Source organism: Cydia fagiglandana, chromosome 8, assembly GCF_963556715.1.
Source record: "Cydia fagiglandana chromosome 8, ilCydFagi1.1, whole genome shotgun sequence".
NCBI classification, from domain to species: domain Eukaryota; kingdom Metazoa; phylum Arthropoda; class Insecta; order Lepidoptera; family Tortricidae; genus Cydia; species Cydia fagiglandana.
This window is the reverse complement of record NC_085939.1, coordinates 11,942,495-11,968,277: the sequence shown is the minus strand read 5'-3', so window position 1 is coordinate 11,968,277 and position 25,783 is coordinate 11,942,495. Positions and strand designations below refer to the sequence as shown.

General features: G+C 36.5%; 2 protein-coding genes across 3 annotated transcripts in view; one reads left to right on the top strand and one right to left on the bottom strand.

Moving 5' to 3' along the window:
- LOC134666748 (protein O-mannosyl-transferase Tmtc3) overlaps positions 1-25,783 on the top strand; it is a 181,919-nt gene that overhangs the window by 109,721 nt on the left and 46,415 nt on the right. For both annotated transcript variants that reach the window (XM_063524015.1, XM_063524014.1), the window contains exon 2: positions 10,910-11,046. In XM_063524015.1, the coding sequence (XP_063380085.1) occupies positions 10,910-11,046 (137 nt within the window). The remainder of the gene's footprint in view (positions 1-10,909; positions 11,047-25,783) is intronic.
- Positions 1,071-5,845, bottom strand: LOC134666668 (uncharacterized). Its single transcript, XM_063523895.1, has 2 exons — positions 5,606-5,845; positions 1,071-5,032 (listed from the first exon to the last, which is right to left on the bottom strand). Exons 1-2 carry the CDS (start codon positions 5,740-5,742, stop codon positions 1,291-1,293), a joined length of 3,879 nt encoding a protein of 1,292 aa, XP_063379965.1. The 5' UTR covers positions 5,743-5,845; the 3' UTR covers positions 1,071-1,290.

The window sequence follows — 25,783 nt, the reverse complement described above, 5'->3', positions numbered from 1 at the left end:
AGAAATGCGCCTCCTTTTTGAACTATAACAGTTTTTCTTATTTTATGTTTCCCTTTCGAAACTAATTTTCTTAAAATATCTTTATATTTTTTTAGTTTCGTCTTTTCTTTTGTTTCTAATGGAATTTTCCCATTTAGGACGTTATAAATACACTCACAAATAATGTTGATCTCTTCATCGTCACAAGATTTAAGTAACGCAGTACGATATTTGGGTTTAAGCAACTGCAATGCTTCAAGTAAATGTTTATATGTGTTTACTCTTGCATGCATCATGTAGAACTGACTAAAATATGCTGATTTTTATCATATTTAAACCCCTTTTTAGGTACATACACTGTGCAATGCCCATCGAACGGAAATATTTTTGTTTTGAAACGGCATATGTCATTTGTATTTTGTTTCAGGTCAATCATGAGGTAACCATGAGCCTCCTTTGTAGCATCTTTGTAGGCTTCGTCCACAAACTTTGAGTTTTCTGGGTAAACTTGTCGTGACAGGTAGCGTATTTGAGTTTTATCCCTGGGATTTTTAAAAAATACAATGTAGCTTGTATTCAATGAAATATCACGTTGACCTCGACCTTGATGAAATATGTTTTGTGTAATATAAAAAACACTTAAGTTTCTATGATGACTACCTTTCGTAAAAATGTCAACGATTCGTCCATCTGATTCTCTCATCAAATCATCTATAATAAGAAGTTTAGGTTTCTTCCCATCAAAAATTGAAAAATCTGGTATTCCTTGACTATAATTTACATTTTCCAGATTGTAGAGAGGTTGCATTTCATCATAACACCAAATAATTTCATCAAATTCAACATTACATATCTCTTTGGAGTTATTCAAAAAGTTTGTGACAAATTGAGTTTTACCACAGCCACTAGGACCTGCGACAATGGTGGTGAAAGGATGATAAAAGTGAATCATTATTAAATATCGTAATCTATGTCTATGTGTGTGTGTGTGGGTGAGTGTTGATATGTTAACGGATGGACTTTAAATGGTAATATTCAGAAAGAAGATTACTATTTAAACAACTCAGATATAGTAGAAAAAAACAAAAGGATTACGTAAAAAAATAAATTTATTATATATGATCACACTTTTAACATTAATTTTTTTGTTTCTTATTTACAAAACTTCCTTAAAAGATATAATAAAATAAAATTCATACATTTTTTTTTTACATGTTTACAAGTAATATCTTAAAAATATACAATGTACAAACAATAATTTGGAATTCGAATGTTCTGTGTGATTAAATTACAACTTAAAAAACTTTTTAATTATTGCGGTATTTTATAATGACCCCACGCAAGAGTGTCAGAAGAGTTTTCTAATAAGTATCGTTTTGTATCTTCATGCGATAATGATATTTTATTTATTTTTTGAGTGAATATTATATGTTTTATAGACTTAAATCTTAGCATTTGAGCGCGTTGCAAATTTTTATTAAATAAACACGTTTTGTAATTGTCAAGAGTAAATTTTTTTGTAACACATTTATTGACTCCTTTGGCTTTTGATAAAACACCGTATTTTTCAGTTTTCTCATCATTCTCGTCATATTTTTCAACATCTAAGGTATACATTTTAGATCTCAGACCTACGAATTCTTTTAAAATTCTACCATTATTTTCATCTTTGAAAAACCCTAATCGCTTTTTATTAATTAACGGCAAATCATATTTATTGTTAGGAGGATAGTCAGATGTATCAAAATATAAATTAAGGTCTGATTTTATATCTGCGTAATAATTTTCCGTGAAAATTTGATATACTAAGCTATCAGTATCTGTATAAAGAAGCTTAAGATTGTCTGGATATTTGGTTTTCATGTAGCTGTAGTGAAAGTCATACATCAAAGTTTTTGATATATCTAATACGCAAAATCCCAAATAAATCGGTTTATTATAAAATATTCTAGTTTTATTCAACTGAACGGCCACTAAATTCTCAGAGAATATGGATAAACTATGGAACTCGGGTTTCGCTATCAAAGATTGAACCCCCTGCGTTTTTCCTCGATTTTCCCAGTTATTTAATAATTTGACATTTACACGTTTTGCAACATTTTCCATGGTCTTACCGAACACTGAATTATTCATTAGTTTAAAGAAATCTTTTTCAAAATCGGATGATGCCTGTGATCGCATGTGGGTGTTCAAATCTATGTAACTTTTTAACCACATAGACTGCTGAAATTTAAGAATGCGATGGATTTTACTCAATTTCAAACCATTTTTTAAACACTGTTTTAGATTTCTATAGTGAATGACATAATTCGTTTTTTTATTTAAATTAGGAATTAATTTTTTTGCTTTGGAATTACCCAAACAAACGTTTTCAGGACAGAATGGCAAATCTGAATGAGAGTCATGCAACTCGTTAGGGTATTCGAGATCAACTTCTAAAATTAAACCATGATCAGCGTCATCAGATATATTAAAGTCAGTATCTGTATTTACCCATTCAAATTTACCGGTAGGAAGACATTGAGACATAGCCCACCCGTAAAGGTTATTTGCATCAAAGTACATAAGAAATGACGATGGGATATTTTGATTATAATCTGACAAAAAAATATTATTAGCCTTCGCATATCTATTACTACATTGTGATATGCCACCTCGAATATTTTTCGCTATAAAAGCTATTTTATCGATATCAGTTAGGAGTTCTAGTTTTATTTTTGTAGTTCTTAACATTGCATCCCAACTTAATCCCGGAGCAGTATAATAATGAGCGGGGTCTAATCCATACGTCTTAAGACAAAGGTTTCTAAAATTTTCAAATATATCAGTTAGTAATAAAACATCAGTTTTTAAATATAAATCAGAATAATCACCCATATTTTTGCATTGAAAATGAGACCAAACATCTTTTGCGTGATCATAATCCTCCTCTGAGATGTGACTATCAGACAAGGAACTAAAGAAATCATCTTTAGAGGGAAGAGCTGTTAAGTTTAAAGAATCGTATGATGACATGTGTTCATAGGGATATACACCCTTTCGTAATAAGCGTTTAAAATCCTCCTCGCATGAAAAATTCAATTTTAATTCATGAAATTGTTCAGGCAACAAGTTTTTTGCCAATTTGTCAAGACTACTGGACATAAATTTAAGTGAATCAACAAATCTCAATTTAACTGTGCGATTATTTATTTGCAAGTTCTTAGAAAATGAAATGTATTTCTCTTTGTTCTCTGGAATCAGTTCAATGTCGCCTTCCATCAAACCAAGCCCATGCACTATAAAATGACTATCATAGTTACACAAATTATGGAAAAATACAGGTACAAAATTAGGTGCCCTGTATTTTTCAGAACAAAATTTATGTGCCACTCCTTCATAAAGACCAGTATGGTAATTATAGGAAATGACTGAATCCTCGTTTAAATTTTTATCACAAATATAACATGTACTACTCTGAGAAATATGCACATTATTTGCATTAGATAAAGGCAATGGAGTTTTTACAAAAGTATTTCTCCTACAAATGGCCTTTAAGTCTTGTTCCATATACTTCATAAATTCCTGGGTGCAATTTTTGCCTTTATATGTTCTGTACACTGACAATTTATCATTATAAGAACATTTAATATAGTATCCAAAACTATATACCTCATGTTTTTGTATATTTGTTGTTGAGGATGTAGTAGGATTAATTTTACCTGTTTGAATCGGGTTTAGAAAGGCCTCGAAATCAGCATAAATAACAAAAGGTACCCTTAATTTACGTTCATAATTATCGAAAGTAAGTATATTGGAGGAAACGTTTTCATTGAACCAGTTTTTCTTTTTATCCTGTTCTGAAGGTAAATGTGTACAAACATGGAAACAATCGTTTCTTTGATGATTCATTAAATTGTCACGAGTTGTAAAGTTCGACAAACAACCATCACAAATATGTGCGGCATGCTGTGTATTTGATAATTGTTTGGATACTAACCTAGATAAATTTTTGATATAGCAATAATGCCCCTTACTGTCTTTGGATATGTACAATAAGTTCAAGTGGGTAGCTTTTTTGCACTTTGTTAAGTGTAATGGGCCTACTACATCATGTATTTTACTTTTCGAATTGTATTCAAGACCAAAAACGTTTATACTTATATCATTCATTTTTTCAAATTTCTGAATATCTCCAACTTTAAGTGGGAAAGTTAAATTTCCAAAATTTAATTTATTTTTATGCGCTATATACGATTTCGTAGTGTTTGAACGATGACTTGTAGGTGGATACAAGCCTGACAATACAGCCCATCTAAAACATTCATGATCACTATTTTTTACATTAATAACTGCTTTTCTGTTCTGAATATCACGTGGTAATTCGATATAGGAAGAACCACGCAATGGATTAAATTTGTTTACATTGACATCTAGATAGTTAAATTTTACTAAACTCCATCCACTATCTTTTCTCTCAAAGTTAAATAATTTTGTTAATATATCTTTAACAACTGACTCGAAAATCTCATCTTTGTCGCTGCTAACATCAACTACATTGTTACATAATTGGAAATCAAATGTATTATTTACTTGTTTGCTCTCTTGAGTAAAATCCGCATTTAAAATAAAGTTTACTTTTAAAGCATGGTGATCAGTGAGGGAACGATCCAATAATGCAAAGATTTTATCTTTATTTCCTAGTAAAATAGATTCGGGAGTAAATGGTTGGTGAACATTTTCATTTAATAGTATTCTGTAAGTGGCCACCCTATTCTTAAAAGCATTTTCAATTAACTGAACATTAACCCATTCAATGTCAGCCCTTAAAACATTATTTTTGTGAAGATTACTATTTAAATGATTTTTAAAATATCTTTTAGAGACAAACTTATTACACACAGAACATTCAATTTCATGATTATTATTTGTACTCACAATGACATCGGGAACTGGTTCGGGTGATGTTGATGTGACAGGTTCAGCAGCTGCTGGACGGTTTTTCTTCAACAAGAATTCTTCAGTCTCCAAAACTGCAGCTGTCCTTTTTACTCCCCGTCCTATTTGAGAAGATCTATAACAATACAAAATAAACATAAATATCTTAATGTGAGATAAAATAAAAATAATTACTAAAATGGTTGGTTGTATATACTAACGTAAGTCTTTTCGACACTGCTGACAATAGGCCTGCATCATCAAAACTCCATCAATCACATCTGATGACTCAGTATTCCCCTTGGAATTTTTTATATGCCCATCACATGGTGTATAATACGGTATAATATCAGAATCTTCCAGTAACGTGTGAGGTAATTTGTTTGAAATGTACCACATTCGAATATTTCTATGAAAATATGATACAATAAATTCTTTACTTAATTCCTCAATCTTATCACGAGGTAAGGTGAGACCAATATGATAATAAGTAAACACCATTATGGAAAAGGATATCACAATACAAGCACGGCACCAAAACACTGAATGATATGAACTCGAGATACCCCGCTTATATAACCAGTCCTCTCCCACCCCACGTTTATCCTAACAATTAGTTCAGGTCACAACAAGTTACGGACCCATCCTTTGTTAAACAGGTACCGGTTAAGAGTTATAAACATGTATGAACAGGAATATTTTTACTTACGCCTCTCGATGAAGTTGGCTCACAAGACGGGCAGCCTCGCATAGATCTTCATTTTCTTCTATTTCTTCACAGAGTCTGATAAGTTCAAGATCGTAGACATCACAGCTCAAAGAGTCCATTATGAAATGAGAAATCATACAGTGCTTTCTTTCATTTAAATAGTTGACTACACGTATAAGATTTCTAAGAGTGGGGACTGTGACCTTTACAAGTGAGAAGTTTAAATTAAAACTTGTTGTAATGTTATACAATACAAATAATCTGTTACATGGAAAATGTACTTAAGGAGAGGTAAAAAATGAGAAATACGTTAACACAATCATTAAGCTACTACTATCATTAATAATTATAACTATCACTGTTTCTTATTATCTATAAAATATTTCACACTACTGTCCTTAGAAGCTAATTGCTTTGTTATGTTATAAATAATATTTCGCGTATTTTGTAGCTCCAAATCGTCTTCCAACGCAAAATATTTCAATCTGAAGTCCGCATGCTTCCAGTGTTCCATGGGTGGGACGTTTTTAATTGTTTGCATATCATATATCTCGATTTTAATCAAATGTGATGCATACGCCCCGTCGTCTTGTCCGGATGATAAGTTTGCAACACCGTCTGGTGAACTTTTGCTCACATTCGAAGACCGTTTCACAATTTTGGGTTGCTTTTTAGGTCGTTCAAAGAAACTATCGATATTGTTTCCTGAACGTTTCTTTGCGATGGCTTGTTTAACTTTGAAACCAAGCGTACCCTCTTCATCGCTTGATTCGTCTTTATTATTATCCGGGTAGTAATAGTTCTTGAAAGTATTTTCAGTGAACTGAAACAATATAAAACAATAATTTACACACTGTCTACAATCTTGATAATTAAAACACAAAGAACACAAGTGAAAACAAAACAAAGTAAGTTACGGTAATAAAAGACATACTTACATCCATTGTTGGGTCTTTCTATAAACACTTAAACACTTCACTGTTGAATTAACACTATATTTCTATATACTGCAATAGATACAAGGAGCTCTGATACAGTGGACTGCCACGACGGTAATACTTACTCAAACTCATTTCTCTTCGGCTTTTATACTGTGTCACTATGACCAGGGTACAGTACCGTTAAAATCATGTCTCAACAAGTTCATCTAATACATACGCTCTCTTTACTAAAACCCAAATTCAAAAGCATAATAGGAAACAATAAATCCATTGTCGGTATAAAATATAATAGATGTCTACCAATAAAGCAATTATGCTGTTATAACAATGAATAGCAACGCACAAGAAATGTTGACGTATTAGACTAAATCATGTTGAAACCAGTTGACACGTCTCGTTCCTTTTTTTAATCACACAAAGTAACATGTCTCAACAAGTTCATCTAAACAGACGTTCTCTTTACTCAAACCCAAATTATAAAAGAATAGGTATAGGAAACAATAAATCCATTGTCAGCATAAAATATAATAGACGTCTATTAATAAAGCAATTATGCTGTTATAACAATGAATAGCAACGCACAAGAAATGTTGATGTATTAGACTAAATCATGTTGAAACCAGTTGACATGTCTCGTTCTTTTTTTTAAATCACACAAAGTAACATGTATCAACAAGTTCATCTAAACAGACGTTCTCTTTACTCAAACCCAAATTATAAAAGAATAGGTATAGGAAACAATAAATCCATTGTCAGTATAAAATATAATAGACGTCTATCAATAAAACAATTAAGCTATTATAACAATGAACACAAGTGCACAAGAAATGCCTCACACGCCTCGTTATTTTTTTAAATAATAGAAAGAAACAAGTAACTACGAGTTTACTTTATATCGGAAGACTAGGTGAAAGCAGGTTAGTTTGAAATGAGTTAGGTTGATTTTAGTTAGGTTTGGTCAAGTTAGGTTTAGGTTAGGTTTTCGAAGAATAAGTTAGGTTTGGTAAAAGGTTAAGGTTAGTTTAGGCTGCCAAAGGATTACTAGTGTAAATTCTACGTCAGAAGAAGGTTAGAACTGTATTCCTTATAAATCGAAATAGCTCCAAGAGGTAATAAGATAATGCGGGTTATTAGAGTTGATAGTTAGAGTACCTATGCATCACAAATAAGTACCTATCGCTAATACCTATTGCAAATAGCTGTCGCTAATACCTATTGCAAAATACCTATCACAAACACCTACAGTATACACACATAAAGAAGGCATGAATGGAGACGTCGGTGGGTTAAGGAAAGGGTCCAGGCAGGTAGTATGCTCGGTAACACAATAGCGCGCCCGAGTCGAGATCGAACAATAGAAAAGGGTCGATAAGCCTATTGTTACCGTGGTGAACAAGGTGTATTGTTTAATTAGCGTATTTCGTAAGTCCCTGAAGGAGGCGCCGGGCACTGCTGAGACCTAGCGCAATCAATTCAAATGGGGGGCTATTTGTTTTTTTTTTTTTTTTTTTAGGTTCAGCAGGGGCGGTGGCTCGGCCTTGGGGTCAGGATCGGGGACCACTGAGAGGCGGGGCCAGAATCGGGGAATACTTTCTACTTAAGTTAGTTATAAGTTAGGTCCCAACCGAAAATCAGTGTTGCGGCTTGCCGTGGCATTACGCTGAGTAGGGGTTCTTTTTTTCTGCCGCTTTTCCATCCATATTTCGCATTTATATACATATGTTAACCAACTATGATGTTGATGAGACGTAAATAATTCTATTCTATTTTATCAATTTAAATACTATAACTTATTTTTTAATTAACAATCTAACACTAAGTAGCTTTGATAAACGTATCCACAATTAATACAGAAACTGTTTTGTCGTTCCTTCCGCCAGCTGTCGTGGCTACCAAAGGCCCGGCAGGCGGACGCCGCGCGCATAAACGGTCTTGTAATGATTTCCGCACTGACGGCAGGACGCCTACACGACATACACGACTGCCATGATTTATTTACTCCGTGACGATGCGAGGATATTGAATTAAGTGACATGTCCTTCCTTTAATTTTGACGTAAAGATTTTCGTCGCTCCTTTCCTATCTCGCTGTTTACTGGTCAGTTCTGAAAATATAAGTTGTGTTAAGTTGTGTTTGGGTGTCTTGAAAATTTATTACGTGTGCAACTCTTACTGGTATCCCGTTTGAGTCTGTTAAATGAAAGAAAATCATTTACTTAAAATACTAGATTCTAATCTATTCTTGAATTAGAAGCTAGGCGAAGGGGTGCATCGCTAAGTTGCAAATGTACATAAAATCATAAAGATCCTTTAAAAAGAACTATCTTAATTATTAATTATCTGCGCCCTTGAATGCATTTCTTACTCATAACTTAGTAATATCAGATTATTAGTAAAAATGTTAATTGATGTCACACAACAAAATATAATATCTAGTGATATGAAGCGAATCAAAATTTACAATTTAATGTACTTACTATTTTCATATAACTTATGTAACGTAATGCTGCATGAACTGTTAGCTATTTACCGTTAAATATTTCATTTTATGATGTACGAATTTAATATAATAATAACCTTTACCTTGTCAATGCCTTCCGGAGCCTTACGCTCCAGAGGTATAAGCTCCGAATAATCAAAGTACCTACCTAATTATAATAAGTGGTGAACGGTGTTGGTCACACATACTGTATATAGTGTTAAAAATACTTTATATTTAAGCCTTTCTTGTAGTGACTGTTTGTTTACCTAAATAAAGTAAAAAAAAAATTACCGTATCATGTAAATTTCCGTGCAACAAAAATCATGCCTGACGCAACTGTAATTCACTAGACTGTGCCGAACAGAACATAAATACTTCAATTTGTTCACTCCAGCTGATGTATGTGGCGATACTACAACTCCAAGCGGCTTAAACGGATCACAAAGTTATAACAATATTTATCACTCCTATATTGTAGCCAGTGATAAATGTTCGCCATTATGGGCCAGCTACCTGTCTGACATGGAATTTCATTTAAAGAAGCCCTATATTGCCGTTCCGCTTGCTAATTTTGTATGTCTATGAATCATGTTTATGAGACAGGGACATTTTTGAGCGCGTGCATGCATTGTTGGAAACTGTTAGAAAACTCGTTTTAGAAGCATTTGCCAGGTTAAGTACCCGAGTGTGTGGAGTAGAAAATATCACGTACCTACCTAAAAGATTCCAGAAAAGTTTTATGCTGACAATAAGTATGGCGTTGCTCAACGAACTTTAAGTACAGAGCTATGCTCAGAGTTTCTCTTTAGTGATCAAATCCCAAACGAGGTTATTTGCCAGAGAATCAAGGTTACCGACAGCGACATAGGCAATAAGACAGGCCACATATTCTATAGAACCAATTGCCGATGATGGTATGGTCTCCGTAGTCTCGGAGAAGATTGGCTAACGTTGACATCAACATCTTAAAACTTATTTATATGCGATTAAATCCCGTTTTTATAAATAATAATGTGTAATAGTCGTTATCGTGAAAGTAGGTATAAAGTAAAGTTGAATGAAGCTGCATGATAAAAAATATATTATGTATATTTACTACATATATAAAGCAGTCGTAATAGTGCCGGGACGGCAGTTACCCTAGCACTTTAGTTGAGTACTGATATGAATATTCGACAAACATTATATCGTTGATCGTCAAAGTCAATGTTGTCATATCTCTGCATATTAATGCTATTTTATGATGTTTGCCCAAGGAAATACCTTATATAGTGCCGATTCGTGAGATTTAAACTTGTAGCATAAATAATAGCTGTTTATATATATTGTGTCCTTAATATTATTTACCAACGACACTTTGTTAATTTATTTATTCACTTTAAATTTGAATACAGTTTTTTTACATGCATGCCAGTATTGGAAACCTCTAGGGTTTATGTAATAGTCCGTATGTAATAGGTCCTATCCGCGTTTGCTTAAAACTATTATTACATGCTTAGTTGTGTTTTCGGTTGTTATCAATCCGGTTTGTATGCGTCACCCTTTTTTTTTAAATAGCTCAGTCCCTGCACGTTATCCAAAGTTGGTGTCATACAATAAATTAATGCTATGTGTAAGCCCTTTCAAACGAGATATGTCTCAATAGTATACATCCATGGGACAAATTGCCCATTCTCCTTTAAATTAATCTATAAACATCAAAATCTCTGCTTGTATTTTATAGTGGTAACTCCAGGTTTAACCGATTAACCTCGGGTTAGTCATTGGTGCAAGTGGCCCTTAGAAAAATACGAATAGGTGATCGTATCGCGGCGCTCTCGTGCGAAGGTTTTCCCACTCGACTCGCGATTCTAACCGTGTTTTTTTTTTTCAATTGTTTCAGGAGCAGTCACATAAATCGTACCGCCCTCTGACGGTGCTCACGTTCCGATGGAACTACGCAGTGCACGGTCTGCACCCGGCGGGGTACCACCTCGTAAACCTGCTGCTCCATGCCCTCGTCTCACTCTTGTACTACAAGTAAGCTAAACTTAGCCTACTAAAACTGCCTACAAATCGCCTTTAAGAATGACACACGTTAGACCGGGCCGGAGCTTCCAGCGCTTCGCTTTCTATGGAAAGCGCCACGTGTTCATCGATCAGCCGTCATAGAAAATGACATGTCGGACGCCTCGGCCCGGGCCCGGTCCGGTCTGGCGTGAGTCATCCTTTACTCGAAGACGAAGTGTTCAAATGCATATTTACTAGTAAAAGTGTATAAAAGAAATCATGTTTCGAGACGTTCTTTTATCCAAGAGATAACGGATTAATATTGAATGTTCCATTTTTCAAAGGAATTCTAGAAAGCCCGTTGTGCCGTCGAGATTTCTCGTTTAAATGGTGATAGCGTTAAATCGTTCTAGGACTGACTTATGGTAACATTCTGTTTCTGACCGCAGCTGCACTACTAGTACTGAACGCGTCGGTGTTATTGTCAATTTCCATAGTAAAATGAACAGTAGTGCAGCTGTCGTTGGAAATGGACTGTCACCTTTATTGTCATACTTACAACCACTGGCAGGGTAAAATTACTTTTTAAATACGCGAAAGTATCAATCATCGCCGTTATCGATTCTTGACTTAATAATCGCCTCATGTGAATCTTTAATTCAAACGGACTATTCTGTCATTCAAGCTATTTAATCGATTTTCATATTAATTATATAATCTATTTATTTAATCTGACGAAGGCCCGTGTGATTACTTCCAATATCTTATAATATAGATAGAGAATTGACGGTGCCGCGGTAGGATAATGCCACCAGCTTTTTTGGCACGTTTGCGCCGGGTACTTATCGTCCCGAGGTTTAGTTGCGAGATACTTTTGGTTAGATAGTTACTTTGGTACTTAAAGCTCGTGGCATATTGTTGTAGGCACCTGGACGTATATTTTTGACGAATCATGTAGATAGCTGAATAGGTATTCGTGAAATATGTAGACGGAGTTAGTTACCGATCCTCGTTTTGCACTTTGGACAAAACCTACTTTGTGAATTTATTATTATAATTTTTTTATTTAACGTCTTTAACGAAGATGATAACACATTAATTACATTAAATAATACAATTTTAAACGTATTTAAAAAACAGTTGTGCGGTAGAAAGAAGAAAAATCAAATCTTCAAGAATGGGTATCTAATATTACTAACGTATTTAATATTACTTAGTGGCAATACCAATGTGTGGTTTGGCAATGTGTGTGTAGTTAAGCCAATAAATAAGCTTAACTATTTCAAACAAGTGTTCCCTATGCACCGTTTTAACATCGGCCGATGTTGCATTCATTTCCAGTATACAGTATACAGTAGCATCAGGGTACAATATAATGATGCATATCGTATCCTGATGCACAAGCCTAGATACTGTAGTGCATCAGACATGTTTGCGGCGGCCAGAGTACCTGACTTCTTCGCTATCCTCAGAGCCAGAGTAGCCTCCTTTTGGGAAGCTATTAGAAGCTCCAAAAACGAAATTTTGAGGACGATAAGTGAGAATCCAAATAGTCATGTTTTTAGGCACTGGCTATCTGTTCACCAGAGCGAGAACCGGAAATAATATTGAATTTTATTTTAATACTTATTATTAGAATTTTAGTTAAAGTTAAGCTAGTCTATAGTTAATTTTGTAAGATGTGTATGGGTTTTTTTAATGCCTGCAATAAAACATTTTATTATTATTATTATTATTATTTCCATCTACTGAGTACCTAATATATCCGTTACCCCTAATGGCGCAAGCCACTTACACCCCCGTAAATATCTAACTGCAGTGAATTATTCCTACATCTGACATAAAAGCTCGAGCGGGACAAAAATAAGATAGGTTTAAAAAACTGTTGACTCGTTAAAGGGGACGTATACGTTTCTATCCCATTAAAACTGCAAGGGGATAGGGATACCTATCTCTTTGTGTCGTGCGGATGTCGACTAGAGGGCTCTTATCATTCGAATAAACAAGCCGGGACGCCCACGGCTCTCCTAGTGATTACAGGGACATTACGTCTTCTATGACAAGATTACTACTAAGTTGATACACGGTAATGAAAAGCGAAACAGCCCGGCCTAAGCCTCAGACCTGACAACGCTAAAAGGTAGCAGCAGGCAAATAAGATTAGGGAACAAGGGGAATCGTAATTGGATGAGAAAATTACATAACAATAGTCGCTAGAGAGTCGTTTTAGTTTCACGAAACACGGGAAATGTTATAACTTAATGAAAGCTCTGAATTGTTTTAAAACTCGTTTAATAACGGAGTAATGGGATATCAGAGATACGGCGCGATTCGGGAAATGAATTAAAGATTCATTAGGTATGAAATAGTAAAGATATGTGACGTACCACGGCAAAAGACGGCTAATAGCGCTTAGGCTATTATTAACGCCGCTCCAATATTCAGCCGAGGCAATGGTACCTTTTGCCGTGGAACGTCACATATCTTTACTATTTCATATCTAGTGAATCTAAATCATTTCCAAAATCGCTCGGATAGACAGTTTCGCAAAAAGCAGTTGCTTTTACATTACCGAAGCCAAATTGAAGTCGAATCAAAACCAACTGCATCGCACCATTAATTGGCAGGAATCGATAATCCTGTAGGGCCATTTCAATACGAGGACGCCATGACGCCGCGTAATAATTTATTATTACTTATTCTCCCTATAAGATGTTCACAATACTGCCTTTAACGGTTATTCCGGGGAAGAGCGCCTTACTAAAGAATGGAATTAATTATGGGGAAGCCCAACCATAATACGGGAACATATTGATCTCCCGTAATCTTATCTTTGTAGTGGGATTCCTTATTCCAGGTCGGCCCTCACACACTCGAGGGTATTATACCGGTCACTTTATTAGCAAGCATCAAGAGTAGCGTATGATTATGAAATAACGCGCCAAAATATGCCGCCCTCGATCGATTACTCTTCGAAATATCTGTATAGGGAAAAAAACCGATCAAGTGTGAGTCGGGCTCGCGTTCACAGGGTACCCGTACATTACCCAATTTTGAGCAATGTATTTTTTTATGTGGAACATGACTGAAATGTCTTTAAAAACCCCGTAGGGGTCGGTGCAAAAACTAAGTAATTATGTGATTGGTTTCTAATAGGTTTTCCTGTCCTCTGTAGGTAACGAACTATTTTGTGTATTTTTTAGAAATTTTAGGCCCAGTATAGTTTCGGAGATATAGGGGGGATGGTCGGACAGACAGACGCACGAGTGATCCTATAAAGTATAAGGGTTCCGTTTTGCCTTTTGAGGTACGGAACCATAAAAACTGATTACATTTTAAATGTACGCATAGCCCTTCGGTTACGAACTACGACGTAGCGCTAAGCTTACATAAGCCATACAACCTTACTTTGTATAAACACGTACCTATTAGTACTAAAACAATAACTACTGCCCAGTTACGAGTTTAAGTCCGGCTAGCGGCCGGCAAAGCCAGTTTTAATCAGGCCGCCGGCCGATCCCCTTAGTTACTGCTAATTACCGCTAGTTGCCCGTGTCCACCGCGACCTTAGCCCGGCTTATGCTCAATATCCAATTTGTCAGCATAATCCTATTAACGATTTTACCTCTCATTATCATCCGGGTCCGGAAATACTGCCCTTAGAGCACAGTTTGTCTGACCGCTTCGTTAGTGCAAATTAGTACCTACAACAATTGAAATGCGGATTTAGTTGTAATTGTAACCCATTTTAATTCAAATGTGAACGGGCATATTGTAGGATAGGATTAGGTATTTACTTAAGTATGTATATATTGTTTGCCATTTAATCGTGTTTTGTATAAGGGGCAATTCATAAATGACGTCATTTCAAATTAGGGGCTGCTTAACCCCCAAAACCACCAAAACTACCAAACCCCCCCCCCCCCCTGGGTCTGGTCGAAGTATGATTTTTGGATGATTTTAGGGAGGGGGATCTATTAAATGTGAATTGGATCTCTAAGTCATATCCTGTGGAAATCGTTCAAGAGTATCTCCAAAATCGCGCAAATGTCAAATTTGACAGGATAGATCTTAAACATATCGTTACCGTATCTTGGTGATGTCTAAAAGATATCTAATAGATGTCTATTTCAAAATCCGAATCGGGCCCTAAATATCTCAGCTTCGTTACACAAAATATCTGGTCCTATTTTAGTTTACGGTCTAGTTAAAGTAGCGGTAAAACCGAAATAAACCAGTTGGAACCGGCTTGTTAAGCTTCGTCTGCATCATTTTTAGCATCTCTTTTCAGACATTAACCAGTTTTAAATGCCAGTGTTTTAGTTTTATTGACCGATAAACAGCTTTAGGTATTTATATAAACACAAGTTTTTAAAGAATTTTGATTTAAAAAAAACGCGTAAAATTTAACTGATTTGCAAGACCAAAGTGATCCCATAAGTGTTCTGTGCACAAAGATTTGCACGGAAATCTTTGTGCACACTGTGCGTCTGTTTATTCCACACATCTCGGACCCGTTGTAATTATTGTAGTAGCATTTAGTTTTTTTCCTATCCAGCATGACAATATTTTTTAACAGCCATTAACAGAAAAAGCCACAGCTACCTATAGGTATCCATATCGGTAAACATATTTCAACTAATACCTACTTAAAGGCTTGGCCACACACAGAGCGCGACGCAGCGCCGCGTCCGCGCCGCGTGATGCCTGGTCAAACAGGGCGCGCGCCGATCGCGCCGGCCTCACGCTCTCAACACGCCCTCATCGCGCGCGTGAACGCGGCCCGGCCGTGCGGGAACGCGGCGCACCGCTCGCTGCCTAACGTCCGATCCTACTGATGTGACCTTGCGCGACGCGGCGGGCCGCCGCGTTCGCTCGGCGCAGCGCTGCGCACGCGCCGCGCGGACGCAAGGGGCCGCGCGGCGCGGGGCGCGACAGAAGCGGGGCGTGATACCGGCGGGACGCAGTCTGTTTGACGTCGGTAACCTGTTAGCATGTGCCGCGGTCGCGCGGCGTGGACGCGGCGCGGACGCGGCGCTGCGTCGCGCTCTGTGTGTGGCCAAGCCTTAAATGTAAACACACGCTCAGAATACGTACGGTCCCGCGAGAGTACCAGGACTTTGCATTAGGGAAGGGTTATTCACATTCATTTAGCTCGCTTATGGATGATTCCGCCGACGTAACACGTGGAGTCATAAATGCTTTAAAAATATGATCATAATTCCATAAAAATGTCATTGAATTCCATATAAAAGTACATAAGCGAAATTACCACCTTTTTTATTTATTTTAAGACAAAAAATATTGTATGTACACAACTTGTAATGTGGCAATCCTGAAAGTTAACTGCTTAAGGAAACTCTGCCGTATTCAAGATATTCACAAGAGACGACACGTACTAGATCCATTTTAGATACGTTATTGTTTAGATAATCAACTAATTAGTTCTCTTTTGCAGCGCAATTCGGGCAAACAATGTCACTTTTACGTTAGATAGAGTAAGATATCTATTAGATATGAATTGGATCTCTAAGTCATATCCTGTGGAAATCGTTCAAGAGTTTCTCCAGAATCGCGCAAATGTCAAATTTTACAGTTTAAATCTTAAACATATCGTTATCGTATCTTGGTGATGTCTAAAAGATATCTAATAGATGTCTATTTCAAAATCCGAATCGGGCCCACTGTAGCTTGAATTAAAAAGTTTTGCTGGTTAACCGGAAGGTAATTGGTTTAACTCCAACAGTTTGATTCAAATTCAATTCGATTTGCGCCTTTACACGTTTCGTCTCGCACCAATCCAAACTTACCTTGCCCTTGCCAAACTTATCCCATTATAAGTCAAATTCATTGTCTTGCAGGAACAAGATAGTTCGTTGCAAAACGCGTGCTATCATTAAGTTTCCACCTCCCACATTATTTGGAAGTTGTGAAATTTGCAGGAAACTTCAAACTTATAATGGAATTACTTTTAAATTCATACCAACGAGAGCACGGGAGCTGCTCGCACGTCCCAAATAGCCTTATGATATAATACTGGCAGTTTCAAACTAGCACAATATTTAATAATAGGATGCACCTGCAATTTCATGAGCAAGTCCGATATAAAATTGAAAATCACGATTACACAATCAGAGATCATGTTTCCCATCGCATGTTACATAATATGATTGTGTGCCTTTTAATGGTGTAAACAACGTTGTATATACATATATCTCTATACCATCCCAGCAAACATTTTTGGTCAATATTCCGAAAAAGGCACCTATTCTAGGTCGCACAATTTAGGGGATAAAATTGAGGCACGTCGAATCGACGTCGTGGGCACGTCGAGTCGACATAAATGGGGAAAAAACGCACGTGCCGGCGACGTATTTATTGACGGTAAATTAGTGATTACAACCATTAGGTCAACACTAGGTCATGTTTCCAACGTCGATTCGACTTCGCCACGACGTGCCGCGTAGTTGAAATGTACTAATTTGGTAATCTTTACCACCTTGAGACGTGATGGTGACATATTTTTATCCATATAATTACTCTGCGAGGCAATATTTAGATGAGACGCGATGAAGAGAAAAAGAGACACAAACATTACGCTTATATATTCTTTTCACTCAGAAACAAAATGTCTAACAAGATAACAACTTTAAGTTGTGCAATGATAATGGCGGCCACTAAGTCATGTTAAATAATTTAGGCCGATTACGCAGATGAAGAACGATGAAATCTAGTGCAAAGAAAATTTTTTCGTGCAATATGTTAGGTTTAAATATAAAACTATCGATGGGCTTTTGAAATATTTAAGTTTACAACATTTTATAAAATCAAAATGCATATATTTGCTTGTAATTGAGTGTTGTAATTGAATATTTGTGTGTGTGAGTATATTGACTCGATCAAAAATATTGTTTTATTTTGAATATTAGCACAATGAAGTACCGTGCGATGGCACCATTCAAGATATAACAACTTAAATTATGCAATTTCATATTTAGCATCTCGTTATAATGAAAGAAAATGGCGGGTCAACCTTATGGTATTGATAGTACTTTACAAGTGATTTTAACTATATGGTCGCAATTTGGTATCTATTTTAAGTAACATTTACCTAAAATTAGTAGCTAAATCGACATAAAGTCGACGACCTAAAGGTCTCCGTATAAGAAATAATTACGTCGCAAATACACCTAAAATGTCTTATTAGTACATTTGACCTATTGGTCGCACTTTTCAGTTAATTTTACCTAATATTTCGACTTATTTTCAACCATTAAGTCCCTGACTTCATGGTCCCCGTATTAGAAATAATTACGTCGCATATACACCTAAAATGCCTTATTAGTACATTTGACCTATTTGTCAGGGTTCGAAGTTAATTTTACCTAATATTTCGACTGATTTTCAACCATTAAGTCCCTGACTTCATGGTCTCCGTATAAGAAATAATTACGTCGCATATACACTTAAAAGGCCTTATTAGTAAATTTGACCTATCGGTCAGGGTACGAAGTTAATTTTACCTAGTAATTCGACTTATTTTCAACCATTAAGTCCGTGACTTCATAGTCCCCGTATAAGTAATAATTACGTCGCAAATACACCTAAAATACCTTATTAGTAGATTTGACTTATTGGTCAGGGTTTAAGGTTAATTTTACCTAATATTTCGCCTTATTTTCAACCCCAAAGTCCCTGACTTCATAGTGTATTTATGAAGTGAAATTTACGTTTTACTGTCCCTATATTTTGACTTGGAAGTAAAAGTGTACAATACGTAAAATAATTGGTGACTTAGGACGTAATTTTTACTTAAATTGGTAAAATCTTCTTCGAGCCTAGGAAATAATACTTAAAATGTTTGCTGGGATATGTAATTATGTACGTCGCTTGAAAACGAAATAATATACTTACTTATTTATAATTTTGGTAGCGACTCACAAATATGATAAGTATGATAACTTTGTAACAATATATCAACACTGGATATTATGACACGGGCCACGCATTTTACTCACCCTTTACAGCTAAAATCGGTAAATCGTATAACGATACGAAGCGAGTTTTAATTAACGAATGGCTTAATTATTTCGCATCGACAATGCCGCCATTATGAGTAAATTAATTACGTAACGTAATTAATTACTCGCATACGAAGATAAGACAAAGGGCCGCGGCAATTTGGGCGGTTTTATGACGTCGGTGAAAAACTGAGGGCCCGATTCGGATTTGGAAATAGACATCTATTAGACATCTTTTAGACATCACCAAGATACGATAACGATATGTAACGATCTAACCTGTCAAATATGACATTTGCGCGATTCTGGAGATACTCTTGTACGATTTCTACAGGATATGACTTAGAGATCTAATTCACATCTAATAGATATCTCTATCTAACGTAAAAGTGACATTGGTTGCCCGAATTGCGCTGCAAAAGAGAACTAGTTGATATCTAAACTATAACGTATCTAGAATGGATCTAGTACCTACGTGTCGTCTCTTGTGAATATCTTGATGTTCGAATACCGCATTGAGGCTCGCGCGTCTAACCAGTAAACCAGGGGTTTTAGACGTAGAACTGCCTTCACAAGTCTCTAATTATTTTAGGTAATCTAAATGATACGAGTATCTGCATTTGCAAATCGAATGTTGGTCGTTAATACAATGGTATTAACTACATGACATAGGTTAGACTAGGAAGGGTTAAGTTACCTAGTAAGTATAATATGCAACAACTGCATAAGAGAAGTCAAAAAGGCGAGTGCTACGTTTTAGCCTTAGTCGAAGGCGAATTTGATGCCTGAGAGTAACTTTTTATTAGTAATTTTAATTTTTAACAAGCAGAAACGTCTGCGAACGATCTGGAGTATCGATCCAGAGGCCGTGAGTTCAAATTTCACCCAGGACAGTAAGTTTTCCACGTTTAAATTGGATTATCCACAGATGGTCTAGAACGCAAAATGACTAAGTAGTGTGTTGTTTTGCCTAAATCGCCATTAGTCTACATCGCAAATGGTCTAGAACGCAAAATGCCCACTTATTATATCACCACATTTTACATAGGTAGGTTAGGTTCGTTAGGTATCTTCAAATGGCCGAAGGCCAAACAGCACAGAATAGGAGCCCCGCGGAAGCGGGGCTCCGTCGACATCGCTATAAAGTTAAGATAAAACGGAAAAAATAATTCGGGTATTTTGCGTTCTAGACCGTTTACGATGTAAACTAATTGCGATTGAGGCAAAACAACACACTAGTCATTTTGCGTTCTAGACCATCTGCGGATAACCCTTTAAATTTATTCTAAGCTTATGTATTAGTAAGCCTCAGTCTCGTATAATCGACCTGTTGGGCACCACACCTTCGTAATCACCTACTTCGTTATTGTGAAGACTACCAATAAAATAATAACACGTCAAAATACCATTAGTTTCACATTAAACATCGATGTTTAGGCTGGTATGCTTACTTACTCTAACAAAGAAGTAAAGAATGAAATCATTTACTTGTACATAGATATTAGCTTTTATAAATAAAACACATAAAACCTTACCGGACTGATTTAGTCAAATTATGTTTTATCGCTTTCTTACAAATATTTAAGTCAAAATGACAGATAAGGACAAACGATTATTAGCTAATTGAGGTTTGTAGCACGTTTATGAATAAGGGGGGTACACTTATTAAATTGTACAACGGGACTTAAACGCGTATTTAATGGCTCCTCTACACGATGGGCCAACGCCGGCCACTCCTAGTAGGGACGCAGCCATGCGGTAGAATGAGATAGCAATACACTCACTTGTTGGTCTCATCGGAAGATCAGCGCTGGAAGCCACCAGCAACATGCTGAGATGGGGCCATTTCGTGGCACTTTAATCTTATTTTGTGTTTTCTTTTATGCTATGTACTGTTCCGATTGTTTGTGCTTACGAATAAATCTATTCTATTCTATTTTATTATATTCAATATCACTTGCTCCCTCTAACGCATAAATGTGTCCCTTGGAGTGGCCGGCGTTGGCCCATCGTGTAGAGGAGCCATAAGTTTTACAATTACCTCGTTTGTACAGTTTAATAATGTGTAAAAATCGTGAAAGGGCAGGGGGCTACAATATTTAACATAATTAGGTACACACATTAGGTTAGGTTAGGTATGGACATACGGCTCGATTCGGAAAATGAATTAGATATCTATTAGACATCAAGAAGTTACGATATTGATAATTTAAAGATATTTGTAAGGTAGATATGTCAAATTTGACGTTTCCGCGATTCTGGACGTCCTCTTGAACGATTTCCACAAGTTATGACTTAATATCCAATCACATCTAGTCGATATCTAATGTAGATCTAGTTGATCTCTAAATCGTCTCTAGATCTTGTGATTATCTCGAAATCTAATAGGCCTGCTTATCTGTTTTAAATAACTATAATCGGCTTATGGGCTTATTGTTTAGGTACGTTCATAAAATGTAATTATTCTAAACCACCACACGTTCAGTATAATTCTATTTGATAGCGGAAACCCGCCCGAAAGGCTGGAGCCTCGCCAAAGCGGTACTCGTCCTGAAAATGGACTAATGCAACCCAGATGATGTCAGATTTATGCGCTTTGTTCCGCTGCTAAACAAAGCTGGCGAACACTGATTATTAATCCGACTTTTGCATTATTTAGGGTTCCGTAATATCTAAAAGGGGAGAGAAACCTTGTGGGCGCAAACCTTCTGTCCTGTTTAGAGGAACATGGGTAACTATATACAGCCGGCGTATTATGGATAGCTTTACTCGTATCCGCGTGATAAAATAACTGTCACTTTTTAACACCGTTGGATAGAAAGTGACCGACATCGTTTTATCACGCTGTCACGTAGACATGAACGACCGTCATCGTCATAACCTCTTCTTCTAGATCGGGACACTCTTGACAGATCGGTTGTGGTCATCATTGGAAGTCTCCCTTTGTGACGCGTTTGACGGCTCGCCTCCACTCCTCCCTGACGGCTGCGCGTTTAGCGCATTCATGCAAGGGGCTGACCATTGCTGCCTTTATTTCGTCCGTCCACCTCATGAGCGACCTTCCTCGCGCTCGGCTACCTTCTACTCTGCCCTGCACCACCAGTCATAACCTAACATGATGTATTTCAACGGATGTACTCGTATTTTGCCTTATTCTTCAAGTGAATATACATATTAAGTTAACGGCGTCCAAGCCTAGTTGGAATCTGTTCGTGGTTCATTCTGTGTGAGATTGTCGCCTGATATTGAATATTAAAAAAATACCCATCCCCGTACTCGCGTAAAAGAGCTGTCTCATAGAAAACATCTGCATCAGTTGAAATGTCAAAGTTACCTTTTAACATTTCAACGTAAGTGAAATAAACATTAACAAGTTAATAATGTCGAAACAAATGAAAAGATCAAAGTAATTGTACATCCAGACAGCATTCTTCTAGGCTCTCATCGTCTCAGGATAAAAAAATCTTTGAAATATTTTATATAAGTTGTCATAAGAATAATGATTTAGACGGCGCTGAGTTACATTGAGGACTACTGGTTGCATCTAATTCAGCCGCCAATCAAATACCGCAATGTAATGAAACTCGCATGCGAGTTCTCGCACCGTCTAAATCAGCCTTAAACGCTGTGAAGATAGGCACAGTTTTAAATATATATTTCTTCAAACCTAATTCTGAACCTTAAATTTCAATGCGAAATTTTAGCTGAAATTATTCACTATCACCAATAATGCTTTCTAATCCTGAATGAAGTCTGAGCGGAAAGAGAAGAGTCATAGAATGTATTGGTTCCCTTACATTCCAAGAATCTTTCTCTTTCTGCACAGACTACGAACCCGATTCGGATTTTAAAATAGACATCTATTAGATATCTTTTAAACATCACCAAGATACGATAACGATATGTTTAAGATCTAACCTGTCAAATTTGACATTAGCGCGATTCTGGAGATACTCTTGAACGATTTCCACAGGATATGACTTAGAGATCCAATTCACATCTAATAAATATCTTACTCTAAGGTACCTGCACCTAATAAGGCCCAGTTTTAAAGCTTGCTCAATTTTAAAATTTCATATTTTTATAAGTGTAAATGAGTTTAAATTTCTCGCCCATGTTTGGTTAGTACCATAGACAAAATTGCAAGTTCATATCAAAAATAAAAAAAATAAAAAAATAAATTAATAGTGGGCCTTATTAGGCGCAAGTACCTTATCTAATAACGTAAAAGTGACATTGGTTGCCCGAATTGCGCTGCAAAAGAGAACTAGTTGATATCTAAACTATAACGTATCTAGAATGGATCTAGTACGTGTCGTCTCTTGTGAATATCTTGAAGTTCGAATACGGCAGATAGAACGTGTGCACAGACTACGTTCCTTTACGATGAAACACTTCCGTGCTATTTTCTAGCGAATTTTATGTGTTAAAGCGAGCCGTGTGCTCTGGGCGTGGCGGCATTCATTTGTCTTCTTTGACGCATCTTCCTTTGTTATCTTATCATCCTAACAATACATTATTTTCTTGGAATGTGCACGCGTTATTTCTTTGTAAAACTAGATATGTCTCCTTGCCGTTATATGAACTGGGCTATAACCGCGAAAATCGAAGTTCGCAAATTGCGGGGATTTTTCTGTCACTCTAGAAATTACGCCTTCGTTGGAGTAAAAGAGAAAGATCCCCGCAATTTGCGAATTTCGATTTTCGCGGTAGCCGCTCTGATGAAAGTTCTTATTCTAGCACGCCATTAGGTACAATAACATTCGCGGTGAACCACCTTCAGGGCATTACCTGTTTTTACCATTTTCATTTATGAAGGCAAAGAATCCTAAATGCATCGTGATTGGTTATCTCTATGGGAGGCGGAGTTTAGCTCGCTCGTAAGGATAGAGGTAATTTTTTTCTGCAGTGGTTCACCAGGAATGTCCCCGATTGTACATATATCAAAGTAGACAAGGTACTTTTTAACCCACTGCCGTATTCGAACTTCAAGATATTCACAAGAGACGACACGTACTAGATCCATTCTAGATACTTTATAGTTTAGATATCAACTAGTTCTCTTTTGCAGCGCAATTCGGGCAACCAATGTCACTTTTACGTTAGATAGAGTAAGATATCTATTAGATGTGAATTGGATCTCTAAGTCATATCCTGTGGAAATCGTTCAAGAGTATCTCCAAAATCGCGCAAATGTCAAATTTGACAGGTTAGATCTTAAACATATCGTTATCGTATCTTGGTGATGTCTAAAATATATCTAATAGGTGTCTATTTCAAAATCCGAATCGGGCCCGTAGTTAGTATCTTCTTAGTAGTTTGTGGCGCTCTAACTGTCCGGAAACTGTGCGCTACGCGCTAAATGCTACGACGCGTAGCGCGTAGCTACCGCCTGCTTCGTTTGTTGGGTATCTACGGCCCCATTCGAACAATAAGCACCGTCGTACCGCAGTGATCTCCTAGAAGTATTGTTTGAATACGGCCGATACACATTTCGGTTCACGTCATACCGATTATACAACCTAATTTTCTGGTTCAAACTCCTTTCTAGATAGGGTGCTTCCTGTTGACCTAGAACTATGAAATTTGGCAAATAATATCGTCTTTACATTACGGGAAAAACTGTAAATTTGAAAAAAAAATGAAAAATTGTTAAATTTGTACGGAACCCTCGGTGGACCTGGCCGGTTTTTTGATACAGCGCCAATCAGCGTTACGAGTAACTATTTAGCTCGCGCTGATTGGTGGTCACAAAATAAATCAGGAGCCGTTGGGCATACCTATCGCTCGCACTTTTTGGTGCGCGTGACATGCCTGATTGTGACATAATAAATATAAAAAAAACGGGTTCCACTCCGGGAGTGCCGACAGAAGTGAAAACTCAGTGACTAGTCCAAAATGTGTGCAGCACTATGTATAATTGATCCATCCTCCTTTCTATTGAAAAACATTAGTTCCGCAATTGCTGGTCAGTGAACTTGTTTCAAATTCGAAATTCAAATTTGTAGCGTTAATTGTTTAAAATTCGAATAGAAATTGTAAAGTTACCTTGCAAACCTCGCATCTAAATATATTTGGTCATGATATTTTGTGTTTTATTCACCAGTATTAGAGTTCACTTTTATTGGCGATTTCATCAAGATGTAGCTTTATTGAATTATATTTGAGTGATATAAAGTTAGAATGTAACTGTGAGATCCTCGTATTTCAACCCGTACAAAATTAGAACCTTTTTCATGTAATGTCATTGAATTTTTCTTTATTGATGTAAATGCCATCTAAATGAGTGGCTAACTAAACCTTACGGTCACGTGATCGCCTTACGCTGTCTCGAGTTTATCATTTTTTCCCCACCTCAAAAAGTGCCCAGCCCCGCTAAAGAAGTTTTCACTTCAAAAACAAGTCAAGGTCGTGTCAAAATTAGATGAAATCCATATCAATTTGTTTAGTTAGATTCTGTTTCTCTCCTCTATTAGGTAGGTAATTAATTCTCGTGCTTTCATGTTGGGATACAAGTTACAACGCACTCGATATCAATCTCAATTTGAATTTTATTAGTACATACGTATGGAATGGTTATTTATACGTGCTCTTTTTAGGGTTCCGTACCCAAAGGGTAAAAACGGGACCCGATTACTAATACTAAGACTCTGCTGTCCGTCTGTCTGTCTGTCCCCAGGCTGTATCTCATGAACCGTGATAGTTAGGCAGTTGAATTTTTTACAGATGATGTATTTATGTTGCCG